At 37.2% G+C, this 17,355-nt stretch overlaps 1 protein-coding gene across 3 annotated transcripts in view; it reads left to right on the top strand.

The window, feature by feature from the left end:
- PIBF1 (progesterone immunomodulatory binding factor 1) overlaps positions 1 to 17,355 on the top strand; it is a 201,945-nt gene that overhangs the window by 149,013 nt on the left and 35,577 nt on the right. For all 3 annotated transcript variants that reach the window (XM_007186202.2, XM_007186203.2, XM_007186201.2), the window contains exon 15: positions 16,829 to 16,959. In XM_007186202.2, the coding sequence (XP_007186264.2) occupies positions 16,829 to 16,959 (131 nt within the window). The remainder of the gene's footprint in view (positions 1 to 16,828; positions 16,960 to 17,355) is intronic.

Raw genomic sequence — 17,355 nt, 5'->3', positions numbered from 1 at the left:
CAGTTTAATTCATCAGTCCATCAAAAGTCTTCCTTCCAACCAGAACTGTCCTCCCTACTGTAGATCATGATTTCCTATTTTAAAATGTCCATTGCCTCCCAATGTCCAGGTTCTTTAGCATGGCATAGAAGGCCAATTTGACCCTAACCTACTTGTCGCCCTCATTTTCTGTTACCCTCCCTTCCCCAGGCCCTTGCTTTCAGCCTCCTCCTCCGCCAAGTAATGTGTCTTTTGCTCCTGCCCCACCACTTTATCTTCCTACTTCTCAGTCTCCTTCGTTTCCTTTTGTTCCTCTGTTCCGTAACTGTCAATGTGCCCCCTGAGTTCTGTCCTGGCACTGTTTTCTTCTTACTAAGATGCGCGTCTTACCTCATCTTGTTCCGTGGCTTCAGCTACCACCCGCAATAAATCTTTTTGTTTTAACCTTTTTTTACTAAGTCAGTTGTGTATGGGCTAAGTATATATAATCATAATCCAAAGAGTACAGAAGGAGTATTCAGCAAATACCAAGTCCTCGCCGCTCCATTCACATCATCTCTGAACGTCTCCCTACTCAACCTCCTGCTTTAGTGGTACTGCCTGGGTACAACCTCTTATCATCTCTCATCTGAATTATTTTAGTAACCATCTGTTCCGCCTTACTCTATTCTTTAAGCCCTCCACCTTGTTGCCAGAGTGCTGTTTCTAAATATAAATCTGATTTTGTTTCTCCCACAGTCAGAGTTGTTTGTTTCCTAAGAATAATGATATATAAGACCGTCCATTATCCAGCCCCTGCCTACCTACCCAGTTTCATTTTACATCACACACACACACACACACACACACACACACACACACACACTCACTCCACCATGCTCCCCCCATACGTAACTACTTGTCCTTTACTTGTAATTCTCCAAGCACTCTATGCAATTTTGTGTCTCCATGCTTTTGCACATTCTGGTGTCTGCCCAGCACACCCTTGTCTAAATCACAGATACTTGTCTTTCAAGATCAATTTCAAGTAATCACCTACTCTTTTAAGCCTTTTCTGAACCCCAGGTAAAAATGACTTACGTATCCCCATGATACCAAATATACCTATATATATACACACACATACACATAATTGTTGACATGGCTGTCTGTAAGCTTTATAAGGGGGGGGGACTCTGTTTTTATTGGTCTGGGTATTTCTCCCATTTAGTACAGTTCTTGTTTCTAGTAGCTAGTAAATAGACATTTGTTGAAGGATTAATTTTGGGTTTTTATGGGACAAAGTATACTAAAGTATTGAGGTATACTAGAATGAACTTGAAGCAGAGTGGAGATCCCAACCAAGAAGGCCAAAGAATGACAGTGAAATCAGAGCTGCTAATCAGAGAAAAAAAGAAAACCTTACAGTATCACAGACTCTACCACATGCTTTCTGTTATATATGGAACCAGAAGTCAGTATATATCATCTCTACCCACCACCACCATGAAAAAAAATACTCCAATTGCATGGGATCCGTAGAATCATCAACCTATATTGAAAACACTGGGGAGTTTTTTCTTTTGCTTTGTTTTGTTTTAGGGTGAAAGGGGGATAAAACCAAGAGCTAAGATGAGTAATAAAAAGATATAATAAAGGTTAAGAACGTCTTACATGTCTGTAGCACTTAAATGTTGCTATATTCACTTACCATTGGATTATGGGCTTTCAAGTAAGGAAGACTGGCTTACATGACTCTAGGCAAGTTATTTATCCTCTGTAAGCCTCAATTTTTCAACCTGTAAGGTGGGAATAATAATACTGTAGATATGTTTGCCCCAAGAATTAGAGATAACCCAATCTAAGATAAGCATTTAGCACACTGACATGTTAATCACTCAGTAAATGCTGACAGTTTTGTTGTTTGTTTGGTTTTTGTCCTACATGTCATTATTTTTCACCTGGCCATAGTATTGATGAAATAAGTATTTTATTAACAAAGGTGGCATTTTTTAAAAGAAATAGTAGTTCCAGAATTGGAGTAAGTTATGCTTATTTTGCCTATATGGAAATATTCGGAGTGAACTATCCGAATGAATTTTAACACAATATAGTAAGATTTTTTAATGATAATTTAATTAATTTCTATGACGAGGTACATGGTATTAAAACTGCAATTCTAAAGAGTAATCAGTTGCTCTTCTCAAATGAAAAAGTATATTTAATTGCATACAAACTTAGCATTTTAGGAGAAGTGTGCAAAACTGCATATTTTAAAACTAATAAAAACTTCAAATTGACCAGAATTGTTCAGTTTAAATTAGAGAACATGAATTACTGATAAAATTCAACTAATTTGTTGACTCATTATATAGAAAAGCAGGAGTTAAGCAATAATAATATGTAATAAGATAATTAAGATAAACATTATTTAACAGCACTGATAACATAGTCTTTATTACAAATATTTAAGTAAATACTTTATTAAAATCAAATTATGTGAATAGATAATAATAAAGGCTAGCAATTTTGAGTGCTTACTTAATACTAGTGGTACTATGGTGTGAAACCATAGAAATGTTCCTTGGGCTATCTGAAATCTTAAGAGTGTGAGACCCATGAGTTTACCAGCTTTCCAGGCTTCCTGAGGCCTGAAAGAAGTTCTGGTGACTGAGTGGACTTCACTAGATTGCCAAGTGTATCAGAGAAGAATCAGAGAATCAGAAAAATGACTCAAATGCAAAGTCTATTCAGTTCATTCAGGTTCCTGATGGATATGCTGTTGGCCTAGTTAACATATTGAGTACTGTAACACATGGTCCCTTCACTCTTCAGATCTAAAATTTTCACCAAGTGATCAAGCCCTCAGAAAACTGGCTACAAAGTTGACCTGAGTCTGATTTGGATTTGGACTGATTTGAATATAAATCTGGTCCTTTATAATTAAAGATGTAACTACCACCTGGACAAATAGCTTTCATATTTTTTTGACCATGACCTGTAGTAAGAAGTGCATCTTACATAGCAACCCAGTACATACGTATGTATGTGTATTTGCTTGTGTGTGTGTGTGTGTGTGTATATGTATATAGATAATGTGTGTGTATCTGAAATGATTTTCCCAACACAGTGAATACCCTTACCACGTGTAGTACCTTCTATTCGTTGCTATTCTGTTCTGTTTCTTTTTTCTTTTTCTTTTCTTTTTATTTATTTATTTATTTATTTATTTATTTATTTATGGCTGTGTTGGTCTTCGTTTCTGTGCGGGGCTTTCTCTAGTTGCGGCAAGTGGGGGCCACTCTTCATTGCGGTGCGCGGGCCTCTCATTATCGCGGCCTCTCTTGTTGCGGAGCACAGGCTCCAGATGCGCAGGCTCAGCAATTGTGGCTCACGGGCCCAGTTGCTCCGCGGCATGTGGGATCTTCCCAGACCAGGGCTCGAACCCGTGTCCCCTGCATTGGCAGGCAGATTCTCAACCACTGCGCCACCAGGGAAGCCCCATCTTTTTTCTTTTTTTTAATACTGCTTTCAACCCACAAAGTGAAAACATTCATCTGGACAGATATGTGACACATTTTTTTCTCCTTATGGAAGCCTTCTTGAGAAATCAGTTTAGGGGTTGAAAAGAGAGGAAAGGTAAAAAAGTAAGAATGAGTAAAGCATGTTAGAGAAATAGGGAGTCATCTGGTGTGACTGTCGTATAAAAACCTGAAATGCTTCCCGGTTGTATGTATCCCCCATCTTCAGGAGCAATGCTAATCTAACCTCTCTATCATTTTGAATTAACAGTGTAATGGTGAAGCAATTGTTAATACGTTTCCACATTTTTGTCCTGCCCCTTTTCAATCTGTTTTTTCAAGTTGTTCAAGACTGCCCCTTGAACAATCTTGAACAAATTTACTGTGGTCTCTCCCATTGGTTGGAATTAGTACCATTTACAAATATGAATAATTTCATTCTGTAACTCTCCTCCAAATTATTTATAATACATATGTATGACCATGACTCAGAGAACCCCACTATTTTCCTTCTTTATCTAGGGAAATATTTAGGCTTCATCTTCACAAAAAGGCAACCCTCTCATTCCATGATGATTCCCTTCTTAAAATAAATCTTGTTTTACACTTTATTGAGTTTTTTTGAAGGCCTCATATACATGTTTTAACATTTTTATCACTAAATCGCAGACATTATTCTTGACAAACTCCAATAAGTAGCAGGATTTTCCATTATAGAAACCATGTTACCTTTCTCCCAAATAAATTTGTATCCTTATGGCTCTTCACACAAGAAAGGACTATGTAAGAAAAATTTATAAAGGTAATGTTATTGTAAAATGTTTTAGTCTATTCCATGCCATTTAACTCAGCCTAAGAAATAAACTATTTAGGGACTTCCCTGGTGGCGCAGTGGTTAAGAATCCACCTGCCGACGCAGGGGACACGGGTTCTAGCCCTGGTCTGGGAAGATCCCAAATGCCACTGAGCAACTAAGCCCGTGCGCCACAACTACTGAGGCTGTGCTCTAGAGCCCATGAGCCACAACTACTGAGCCCGCATGCCACAACTACTGAAGCCCGCACGCCTAGAGCCTGTGCTCCGCAGCCAGAGAAGCCACCACAATGAAGAGTAGGCCCTGCTCCCCATGACTAGAGAAAGCCCACGCTCAGCAATGAAGACCCAACACAGACAAAAATAAATTAATTAATAAATTAACTTTTAAAAAAATTTAAAAAGGAAAAAAAGAAATAAACTATTTAAGTAAGTGACTTTGTCAAATGTTAGGTAGTATTGATATGAAATTCAGTCTTACAGTAAATATTTATTGAACACCTACTATGTGCTGGGCATTGTTCTAAGCCCTGGGAATAATCAGTGGCTAAAACAGACAAAAATTCCTGCCCTTTGGAGCTTATGTTCTATTGGGAGGAGAAACAAGGATTTGTTCCAAGTAAAATATATTCTCAATTAGAACTGAAGTTGTGTAAAGAAAGTAAAGCAGGAAAGAGGATAGCGACTATTACTGCCTGTAGTTCTAGCCAAATGGGCACAAGAAAGACATAAAATGAACGCCATGGTTCTTAGATATCTTCTGAAAGTGACCAAAGCAGCAAGGAAAGTGGCTCTAGCTTGAAAGTCCCACATGCACAGAGGTGCCCAGGTAGAAGCAATCAGATATTTTTAGCATGGAAGAATTACCATGAAGCATATTTCTTTGCGGTCAATTGGCCACATTTCTTTACTGTTTGTCTGTGTGCATATACATGCAAGCTTTTAGTCCACGTTCTTTATTTTGGGAATAAAGGGTAAGGGAAAGGAGTTCTTATCTCTTCACATTTTGGGCTAGTCTTACATAATACTGCCTTCTTTTCTGTTATCGAGAGGCAGTGATGAATATTGGCAAAGCACGTGATACTGGAGCCAGACTCACTGGGTTAAAATCTCATTTTTGGTAACTTACAAGTTGGATAAAGTTGGATAAGTTGTTTAACCCCTCTGTGCCTCATTGTCCTCATTTGTAAAATATTAAGTTCCAAATAAAATGTTTGATTGAAATTTGATCAAATGAGTGGATTACTTTTAGTTTTGAAGACAGATTGTTTTGTAACATTTAATACAGAAAAAAATAATAAAAAACAGAAAAGCAAGGCAGAAGGAGAAAAAGTAACTTTTAAAAACAGACAAAGACATTCTGAAAAGGCTACATACTGTATGGTTCCAACTATATGACATTCTGGAAAAGGCGAAACTTACGGAGACAGTAACAAGATCAGTGGTTGCCAGGAAATAATAGAGCTACAGGGGATTTTTAGGGCTGTGAAACTATTCTTTATGATATGAACAGTGGATACATGGGATTACGGTTGGTCCTCCATATCCACAGATTCTGCATTCACGGATTCAACCAACTGCAGATCAAAAATATTCAGGAAAAAAATATCCAGAACGTTCTAAGAAGCAAAACTTGAACTTGCTCACACCAGCAACTATTTACATAGTATTTACATTGTCTTTGCAACTATTTACATAGTATTTATATTGTATTTACAACTATTTACATAGTATTTACATTGTATTAAGTATTATAAGTAATCTAGAGATGATTTAAAGTATATGGGAGGATATGTGTTGGTTATATGCAAATACTATGCCATCATATATATATATTTTAATTTATTTATTTTATTTATTTATTTTTGGCTGTGTTGTGTCTTCGTTGCTACGCGCAGGCTCTCTCTAGTTGCGGTGAGTGGGGGCCATTCTTCGTTGCGGTGCATGGGCCTCTCACTGCAGTGGCCTCTCCCGTTGCGGAGCACGGGCTCCAGGCACTCAGGCTTCAGTAGTTGTGGCACGCGGGCTCAGTAGTTGTGGCTCGCGGGCTTAGTTGCTCCGTGGCATGTGGGATCTTCCCAGACCAGGGCTTGAACCCATGTCCCCTGCATTGGCAGGCAGACTCCCAACCACTGTGCCATCCAGGAAGCCCAATCATCATATTTTATATAAGGGACTTGAGCATCCTTGGATATTAGTATCCATGGGGGGTCCTGGAGCCAATCCCCTGTGGATACCAAGGGACGAGTGTACATTTGTCAAAACCCATAGAATATACAGCACCAAGAGTGAACACTAATGTAAACTGTGGACTTCTGGTGATAATGGTGTGTCAGTGTAGGTTCATTAATTGTAACAAATGGTGATCACTGTGGCGTTGTGGGAAGGCAGAGAACATATGGGGCTCTCTGTACTTTTGCTCAATTTTGCTGTGAACCTCAGACTGCTCTAACAAAAGAAAAAAACAGAGACGTGAAAGAGAATGAAATCTGAGAACCACAGAGAAAAGATAGGAGGAAAGGAAAGGAAGGAATGGGGAAGATGTCAGTGACTCACTTTTCTGTGAAGGTAGCTGTGGCCACCTTTTGTCACTTGTGCGATTTGGCAGTCCTTAAAGCTATTTTTGTTGGTAGCAGGAAAATACCCTCAGGAAAGTAACATTGTCTAGAGAGAAATTAACTTCTTGACATAGGCAACAGAACTTACTTTTTTGTAACATTAAAGACTTTGGGAGAGACTTCATTTTCTGTGTGTCTGTGTGTATTTCACGTGATACATCACTCCTGGTGAAGTTGGTGTTACATATTTTATGGATGCATACTATGTAATGTGACTGGACATGAGGAATAATTAAATTGTTGATGGGTGATAGTTTCATAAAGATTTAAAGTGAAGAGGCTGTTGGAACAAACAGTATTCATAGGTAATATGTGACATAATCAAAACACAATACCAGAAATTGCCCTTAACATGTATAAATTATCATTAATTATTGTCATTCTGTCTCTTATTTTTTGAGGTTCTGATGTAGAATTATATAGAAATTAGCATTTTTATTTTAGTAATGATGAACATATATTTACCATACAAAGGGCTGATTCATTACGTGGACAAAACATTAACTTTAATTGTAGTAACAGCTCTGTGTCTAACCTTGCCAAGTGCTTAAACCAAGATGTCTTTGTTATAGTTCATTCTGGAAAAGAGTTCAGTTACATGGATCCAGGACAATATACTAGAATTTATTCTTTAAGCCATCTTTTTAAAGGTTCACATACCAGGTCATATGAGTGTGTGTGTGTGCTCCAAATGCCAGCCACCACTGAAGAAAAACAATGACTTATTTATAAATTATATTCTGTTTACACATCAAACAAATAATATAATTGTTTAAACTTGTTCCCTTACTGGTGTGCCTTGATAATTCATAAATGACTGTAATTTTTTTCTTTCAAGAGCTATTACAAATCACACTGTAAATCCCTCCTTCCCCATCAGCATTGTTGTACAAGTGAACCACATTAGAATGAATCTCTCAGGGGCAACTTCGAGGGGGAAAGAAATTTAAAGCACTTGAACTTGAAAATTCCATTCTCTGACGCTAATCACCGGTCCTTCCAGCTCCCCAAGTCCTTTCATTCCCACTAAATCTGTGCTTTATTTGTACTCATTCGGAGTCCCAGACCCATAAACTCTTCACATTCCCAATCTGTCAAGCCCCTCCTGGCTCCACTTTGCCTCCTAACCCAGCCTGGGACCTTATCAACCATCTGAGCACTACATTCACGAGCACTCGCCATTGCTTTGTTGCCAGATTCGTCCATCAGGCTTTTCTTGACATTCCCACCTTTAGCCTAGTCTCTTACGATCAGGTAGTTACTCTATCCACATTTAATGAAAGGGAGGAGAGGAGAGAAAATTCTTTGATTCTGTGTTAACGTACTGAAAATTTCTTGTGGAAATTTGTTACTTTGCCTGCTTGGAAGCATAACAAATTCATGTTGTTGAACATCAGCAAGGCCCTCATTCCTGTTGCCCGGTATTTTTATTTTTCTGGATCTATCCTGTTTCCCGTTATCTTTATTGCAGGTCACTTCCCCTTCCCCAAACCATCAATTCCATCATACATCTTTTCATTATTACAATTAGATCATCTAAATTTATTTTCCTTGAGTCTTTTTCACCCAGGGATTTTTTTAGTCTCTTCACTTACTTTTTTTCCCCTGTGGTCCCTCTTCAAAAAATGAGCGCGTGTGCGTGTGTGTGTTAACATACATCACTTTCAGAACTTAACCGTTCTCTCTGTTCTTAATTCCTTCTTCTCTCTCCCCTCTTCCTTCAGCTATGCCCTTCCTCAGTGATCACCAATGACTTCCTAATTGTCAGTATTCTCGACTCAGTCCCCTGATCTATCTGTGGCTTGACATTATTATAGATATTCTAGAAATTCTGTCCTCTCTTGCTTTGCAACACCATTCTCCCTCATATGGCTCTTTAGTCTTCTTAGCTGATGTAGTCATCTTCTTCTAGACCTGGAATGTAGGTGTCCCTCATTGTCTGCCCTTTGCTCTGTTCTTACACCTCAGTGGTGATTCTCAAATGTTAGTGAGTGTAAGAATCATCTAAGATTTTTGTTGAAAATGTAGGTTTCTAAATCCTGCCCTCAGGGATTGTGATTAAGTAGGTCTAGAATGAAGCCCAGGAATCTGCATTTTTAACAAGCTAGTCTTGTGACTCTAATAAAAGTGATGCAGAAAAGAAATAATCCTCTGCAGTCCTATGTACTCCTGTGACTTCAGTCATCACTTCCGTGCTGATTACTTTCAAATATTTTAACACCCTCCTCTCATGAATTTCTCCTTATTATCTGGACCATACTCAGGACCAGCGCAGGGCTGACAGTCAATGAGTACGCACTTGCTTTTGGTTATTAAAATAATAGGCTGTTTGCACAAACACTTGTAAACAGATGTTGCCCTCAGCCCACAAGTGTCATTCTGCCACCACAATCCTGTCTGTCCTGGTCCCTCTCCTAAGATCTTCTAGACCTCCCCATCTTCTGGCAACAAAAAAGTAACACCTGGAACCACAGAGTTTCTTCAGGATCCTGCCCCAGTGCAAAGGCTGGCATCCTAACTGGTTGAATTGTATCCATTAAATATTACCCCTGTTGAAGATGATGATGTCATTAACCATATAGGGACCTAGGAGAAGAAGCCAGCTTTAATGGGGAGGATGGCAAATTCAGCATGCGAGATGGTTTATGTGCAGTACTTTTACACCTACTAAAATAGTTGACTGGCGTGGCCTATAACAAGTCCAAGATCACAAGAGCTGTGCCTTCCAAATTTGACTGATCATCAGAATCTAAGGCCCAACCCTGAGAAATTTTGATTCATTGGGACCTGGGGCAGGGCCCAGAAGTCCGTTTTTTTGACATTTCCCCCAGTGGTTCTGATGATTAGCTGGGTTTGAGAACTACTGCTGTGGACTGAGAACACAGAAAATTAGTACCAAAGTATTGCCCCCTACTGGAGCTCAAATAGGCATTTTCCATTCCATGGCATAATCAGAAAGATCAGGCAACAGGATATGTGGGTTTTTCAGCACAACTAATTACCACTACTAGAAGGTGTCACTTGTATATATTTTATACACAGAAAGCAACTCAATGTTAAATTCCATTCAACAGAATGCATTTTGTCCCTGGTAAGAAAGAGTACCATTTCTAGGAGTTTCTTTGAAAATAAACTCCACAAGAAAAAAAATCCCACTTTTAGGAAAAACACAACAAATTGTAGTCACCTTCATATGTCTTTTAAATTTAAGAGAACGTATGTATTATAATCAGGTGTTGCTTTTCTCTGAATCATATGTACAGTTTATTGAAACGAAGGAGAAATAACGATTCTATAAAATGTTGTATCATGGGTTTAGTCTTGAGTCATTCATTACGTATATGATTCCTGAGTCACTAATTACTAAGGCTTTCCTATAAGGAAAAGATTATTAACAATAGGCAAAGTGAGCGACTGTGAAACTTTTTTTAATACTAATGATTATAGTTACAGAAAGATTTTTTTAACCATATTGGAGGAATTAAATTCTGTTAAGTTACACTGATTTCAAAAATAGATATTAACATCACTTTTCACTGAAAAACGTGTACTTTTCCCTGAGGAATGAAATTAAATTTGGGGGATTTAGAAGCTCACAAGCTTATAAAGAAACATTCTTAAAATTGACAGCACTATAGAAGTTTTATTATCTAGAGAGTGAGAAGTTTGTAGGTTGTATAGTAGAAATACATTCTGAAAGTAAGGCTTTTGACCCTTAATTTTGTTATAATACTAAAACCTAATATATGTAATTGCTGTAATGAGAAAAAAACGAACTAAAATAATTAAGACTAATGACTGCTGTTATATTTTTTATGTAACTCAAGTTAGGTTTGATAAGTTTAAACATGGCTCATTCTAGACTACAGCTGACTACAATTTGAAATTGCCTTTAGTTCTTCCCTACCCCGCCCAATCCCCCCACCTGCACCCCGGACTATTCTGAACTTCGAAACACAAAACAACTTGTCAGTTCAGTTTATTCAGTTAGGGTCAGTTCTGTAAAAACAAAGTCAAGTCAATTGTTTGATTTAATTGACTAGTGAAACTGGTTGTACAGGTAAGTAGAACTTAGTTTTATTTTTGTCCAGCTGCATATTTGAATGTTCATAAAGTAACTTAGTAGAGTAATAAGATTCCAGTGACATTGTAATAGATTTTAAAGAATGATTACCAAAGCAAGGAAAAAGGACACTGAAACCCAAACTATAGAAAATATTTATGGTATTTTTTTCTTTATGGCTCTCCTTTCACTGTAATGAATTGTGTCCAAAAAAAAAGTCTTCTTTCCTTTCACTATTCATTTCTTATTCTTTGAGGAATTTTTTCCTGGGCTATACTTAACATAGCCATAACAAAAATGTCTAGTATAATTTAGATGAATAGTTTCCATAACTTTTATAAAGTGGTCCTCAGACTGTGTGCACATATCCTCTAACACTTGGTCAGCCACCTCTTGGCTTCACTTTCCTCCTCACCTACCTGGACCTCATGCTTGATCATTTTCACAATGAATGTTTCTGCCCTTGATTCTTTCTGCCTTTCTCTCTACCTTCCACTATACCCATCCTGCTCTTCTCTCCACCTTCAGCTTCAAGGCTGCTAGTAACTCATTATTTTGTTTTCCCTGTGAGAGGAAGACCAAAAAACTTGCAGTGCTACGGGCTTCCCTGGTGGTGCAGTGGTTAAGAATCCGCCTGCCAATGCAGGGGACACGGGTTCGAGCCCTGGCCCGGGAAGATCCCACATGCCGCAGAGCAACTAAGCCCGTGCACCACAGCTACTGAGCCTGAGCTCTAGAGCCCATGAGCCACAACTACTGAGTCCACGTGCCACAACTACTGAAGCCTGCACGCCTAGAGCCCGTGCTCCGCAACAAGAGAAGCCACGACAATGAGAAGCCCACACACCGCAACGAAGCGTAGCCCCCGCTCACTGCAACTAGAGAAAGCCCACGCACAGCAACAAGGACCCAACACAGCCAAAAATTAATTAATTAATTAATTAATTTTAAAAAAAATTGCAGTGCTAAAATAAATATGTTTAGATCTTAATTTGAAAAAAAATGTATAGAACTTGTAAATGTAGTTTATTTGAGAAGGAAATAGAAATCATTTCTTGTCCTAGAAAAACAGCAAATCTTTAGCCTCAAACTTGTTAGGGATTGTAAAGAAAAGAGGAAAAAAAATTTTTTTCATATAAAAAGCTAGAATTTTTTTGTCAAAGAACATTTAAGTTCATAAAGCAGGAATTTTATAATTTTTTATTCTGCATAATACAATACTCCCTTCCCCGCCCCCTCGTCCTTATAATAATAGATATCCACCACTTTTGTTCTTATTGTTCAGTTTTTGCATATCCAACTTTAGAATACCTTTTTTGAGAACTTATTATGTACCAAAGTAGGGGCCTCCTGATACTGACAGTGCTGTGTTCAGTCCTATTCTAGCATACATTTCATACTTGCTTAGGAGAAAAAGAGTAAACACAAAGAAACAAAAAGAAAACTAAGGTTGGGACTTCCCTGGTGGCCCAGGGGTTGGGAGTCTGCCTGCCAATGCAGGGGACACAGGTTTGAGCCCTGGTCAGGGAAGATCCCACATGCCGCGGAGCAACTGAGCCCGTGCACCACAACGAAGAGTAGCCCCTGCTCTCTGCAACTAGAGAAAGCCCGCACGCAGCAGCAAAGACCCAATGCAGCCAAAAATAAATTGATTAATTAATTTTTTAAAAAAAACAAAAACTAAGGTTGGTTGAGTATATAAAATGATAAAATCCTTTAGAAAGAACTTTACTCTTATGTGTCAAGAGTATTACATAGTTATACCCCTTTAACCTTAGTGCATCTTCTGTTCTGAAAAAATTTAACGAACAAAATATTAAGAAAAAACGTCTAGGGGCTTCCCTGGGGGCGCAGTGGATAGAACTCTGAGCTCCCAATGCAGGGGGCCTGGGTTCAATCCCTGGTCAGGGAACTAGATCCCACATGCATGACGCAACTAAGAGTTCACATGCCACAGCTAAGGAGCCAGCGAGCTGCAGCTAAGGAGCCCAGTGCTGCAACTAAGGAGCCCTCCTGCCGCAACTAAGGAGCCTGCCCAGCGCAACCAAATAAATAAATATGAGAAAAAGATAAAACATTTACAATACAAAACCAGTTTGTTTTAGCATTATTTATACTAGTCAAAAATTGATAGCATCCTAAATGTTTACTAGTATAAACAATGTAATTAAATTGTAGCACATTGGCTTACTAGACAGTTTTGTAACCATTAAAAATACAAAAATATAGGGCTTCCCTGGTGGCGCAGAGGTTGAGAATCCGCCTGCCAATGCAGGGGACACGGGTTCGAGCCCTGGTCTGGGAAGATCCCACATGCCACGGAGCAACTAGGCCCGTGTGCCACAACTACTGAGCCTGCGCGTCTGGAGCCCGTGCTCCGCAACAAGAGAGGCCGCGCACCGCAATGAAGAGTGGCCCCCGCTTGCCGCAACTAGAGAAAGCCCTCGCACAGAAATGAAGACCCAACACAGCCAAAAATAAATAAATTAATTAATAAAAAAATTAATTAATTAATTAATTAATTAATTAAAAAAAAATACAAAAATATAAATGAAGGTATTCTAACAGCCTGGAAGAATGATTATGATATAAGGTAAAGTAAAAAACAATAATATAAAGTTGTACATAGTATACAACATAGTATATATACAACTATATACATAGTATACAACTATACTAAGTTGTACATAGTATACTAACATTGAACAATCCAGAAAGGAAGTAAAACAATTTCATTTATAAAATAAAATAGAAATAAATTTGATCAAAGGGGAGAAAGACTTGTACACTGAAAACTACAAAACATTCCTGAAATAAATTAAAGAAGACCTAATAAATGGAAAGACATCCCAGGCTAATGGATTAGAAGACTTAAGATTGTTTTTTGGTTGGTTGGTTGGTTGGTTGGTTTTGGGGTTTTTTTTCTTTAATTTTTTAAATTGAGGTATCATTGGTTTACAACATTGTATAAGTTTGAGGTATACAACATAGTGATTCACAATTTTTAAAGATTATACTCCATTTATATTTATTATAAAATATTGGCTATATTTCCTGTGGTGTACAATATATTCTTGTAGCTTTTTTTTTTTTTTTTTGGCTGCTCAGCTTGTGAGATCTTAGTTCCCCAACCAGGGATTGAACCCAGGCCCTCAGCAGTGAGAGCGTGGACTCCTAACCACTGGATCGCCAGGGAGTTCCCACTTATTTATTTTATACCTACTAGTTTGTATCTCCCCTACCCCTCTCTTCCCCCTCTCTCCACTGATAACCACTAGTTTCTTTTCTATATCTGAGAGTCTTTTTCTTTTTTGTTATATTCACTAGTTTGTTGAATTCTTTAGATTCCACAGATAAATAACATTATAGTATTTGTCTTTCTCTGTCTGACTTGTCTGACTTATTTCACCAAGCATAATACCTTCCAAGTCCATCCATGGTGTTGCCAATGGCAAAATTTCGTTCTTTTTTATGGCTGAGTAGTATTCCATTATATATATATATATATATATATATATATATATATATATATATATATATATATATATACCACATCTTCTTTATCCATTCATCTGTTGATGGACACTTAGGTTGCTTCCATGTCTTGCCTATTGTAAGTAATGCTACTGTGAGTATTGGGGGATGTGTATCTTTTCAAATTAGAGTTTTCATCTTTTCTGGATATATGCCCAGGAATAGGATTGCTGGATCATATGGTAGTTCTATTTTTAGTTTTTTAAGGAACCTCCAGACTGTTCTCCATAGTGGCTGTGTCAATTTACATTCCCACCAACAGTGCACGAGGGTTCCCTTTTCTCCACATCCTCTCCAACATTTGTTATTTGTGGTCTTTTTGATGATAGCTGTTCTGACAGGTGTGAGGTGGTATCTTACTGTGATTTTGATTTACATTTCTCAGATGATTAGCAATGTTGAACATCTTTTCATGTACCTGTTAGCCATCTGTATGTAGAAGACTTAATATTGTTAAGATAGATAATAGTACCACCCAAAACAACTTAGAGATTCAGTGCAGTCTGTATCAGAATCCCAAAGGCATGTTTTTGCAGCAATAGAAAAACCCATTCTAAAATTCATGTGGAATTTCAGATGACCCCAAATAGCCAGAACAATCTTGAAAAACAAAAGTTGAAAAACTCATACTTTCAGATTTTAAAATTTACTGTGAAGTTACAGTAATCACAACAGTGTTGTGCTGGCATAAGGATAGACATATAAGACTGATGGAATAGAATAGAGAGCCCAGAAGTAAATCTCACATATATGGTTAATGGTTTTTTCAGTAAGGTTGCCGAGATCACTCAATGGAGAAAAGACAGTCTTTTCAACAAATGGTGCTGGTAAAATTGGATATCTACGTGTAAAAGATTGAAATTAGACCCATGTCTTACACTATATACAAAAATTAACTCAAAATGGATCAAAGTCCTAAATTTCAAAAAGAAAGGTATAAAATTCATAGAAGAAAACATAGGAGAAAATCTTTATGACCTTGGATTTGGCAGTGGTTTCTTTAAAATGGCACCAAAAGTATGGACAAAAAAAGAAAAGTAGGTAAGTTGGATTTCATCAAAATTAAAAACTTTTGTGATCCAAAGGGCAGTATCAAGATAGTGAAAAGACAACCCACAGAATAGGAGAAAATATTTGCAAATCATATAGCTAATAAGGGCTTAATATCCATTATATATAAAGAACTCCTACAATTCAACAGCAAAAAAAAGAAAAAAAGAGACAGCCTAACTAAAATATGGGCAAAAGACCTGAATAGACATTTCTCCAAAGAGGATATACAAATGGCCAATAGGCACATAAAATAACTTTGTTGGCGAGGATGTGGAGAAACTGGAACCAAGTGCATTGCTGGTAAGAATGTAAAATGATGCAGCCACTATGAAAAGCAGCTGGCAGTTCCTCAAAAAGTTAAATATAGAATTATCATATGACCTAGCAATTCCACTCCACTCCTAGGTAGATACCCAAAGGAATTGAAAACAGGGACTCAAAACAGATATTTATACACCACGACATTAGTCACAATAGCCAAAAAGTGGAAACAACACAAGTATCCACCAACAGATGAATGAATAAACAAAATATACTATAAACATACGTTGGAATATTATTTAGCCATAAAAAGGAATGAAGTTCTGATACATGGTACAACATGGATGAACCTTGAAAACATTACAATAAGTGAATTAAGCAGACAAAAAATGACAAATATCATATGATTCCACTTACATGAGGTATCTAGAATAAGCAAATACATATAGACAGAGAGAATAGGGGTTTCCAGGAACTGGGGGATAAGGGGAGTGTTTTTGCTTAATGGGTATAGAGTTTCTGTTTGGGTTGATGAAAATGTTCTGGAAATAGATACTAGTGATGGTTACACATCAAGAATGTACTTAGTGCCCCTGAATTGTGCACTGTAAAATGGATAAAATGGTAAATTTTATGTTGTTTATATCTTAAACATAATTGTTTAAAATTTTAATTATACATAGTGATTTAGGTACATAAATTATACATAGTGGTTTAGGTACATAAGTAAAGATGGAAGGGAATATGAAGACATGAGAAATTACTAAATTAACATGTGATTATATTATTTTGAGTAAAAATAAAGTTCAAATAAAAGTTTCATTTTTAGTTAAAGAATAGTTATGTTGATTAATAATTTTTAAAACCTTCGAATTTATACAGGAAGAGCTTTTCAGAGTAATTCATATAAGGGAGAGTTGGTGTACTGTATCTGTGCTAGATCATTTTGAACAATTTTAGTTTCTTATAAAATTGTCTAGATTTTAATGAAATCTGTTTTTCTTTAGCTTGACAGGGCCAATTCTCTGTTAAACCAGACTCAGCAACCTTACAGGTATCTCATTGAATCAGTGCGTCAGAGAGATTCTAAGATTGATTCACTGAAGGAGTGTATTACCCAACTTGAGAAAGACGTCAGGTAAACCATCTACAAATCTTTTATTTAAGTAATAAAGGCATTGTAAGCACAATACTGCTATAGATGAATTCAGGTTGGAAATTGTGAAGAAAAAATTGAAATAACGAAAGGGGTCTTAAATGTAATGAGTTCAATTTCTCTTAGAAAAACTAAGTCACATCACATTAAGGTGTTCACAAACAGATAAAATGTATACATTTACTTAGATTCATGTTGACTTTACCAAGGAATTTTTAGGCTTTTCTTCCCCTGACCCTTTACGTGAAGTAAACCATGAATTACCTTGATGTAAATAAATTCCTTTCACTTCCTTAGATTGAAATTGTTTTCTTACATGACACCTCATCCAAAAGACTTGCTCCACTGAATAATCATTCAAATTCTTTACCTGTTCAT

The sequence above is a fragment of the Balaenoptera acutorostrata genome, chromosome 18 (assembly GCF_949987535.1).
Source record: "Balaenoptera acutorostrata chromosome 18, mBalAcu1.1, whole genome shotgun sequence".
NCBI classification, from domain to species: Eukaryota; Metazoa; Chordata; class Mammalia; order Artiodactyla; family Balaenopteridae; genus Balaenoptera; species Balaenoptera acutorostrata.
Note: the sequence above shows the minus strand (reverse complement) of the source record. Positions and strands in the feature narration are given on the sequence as shown.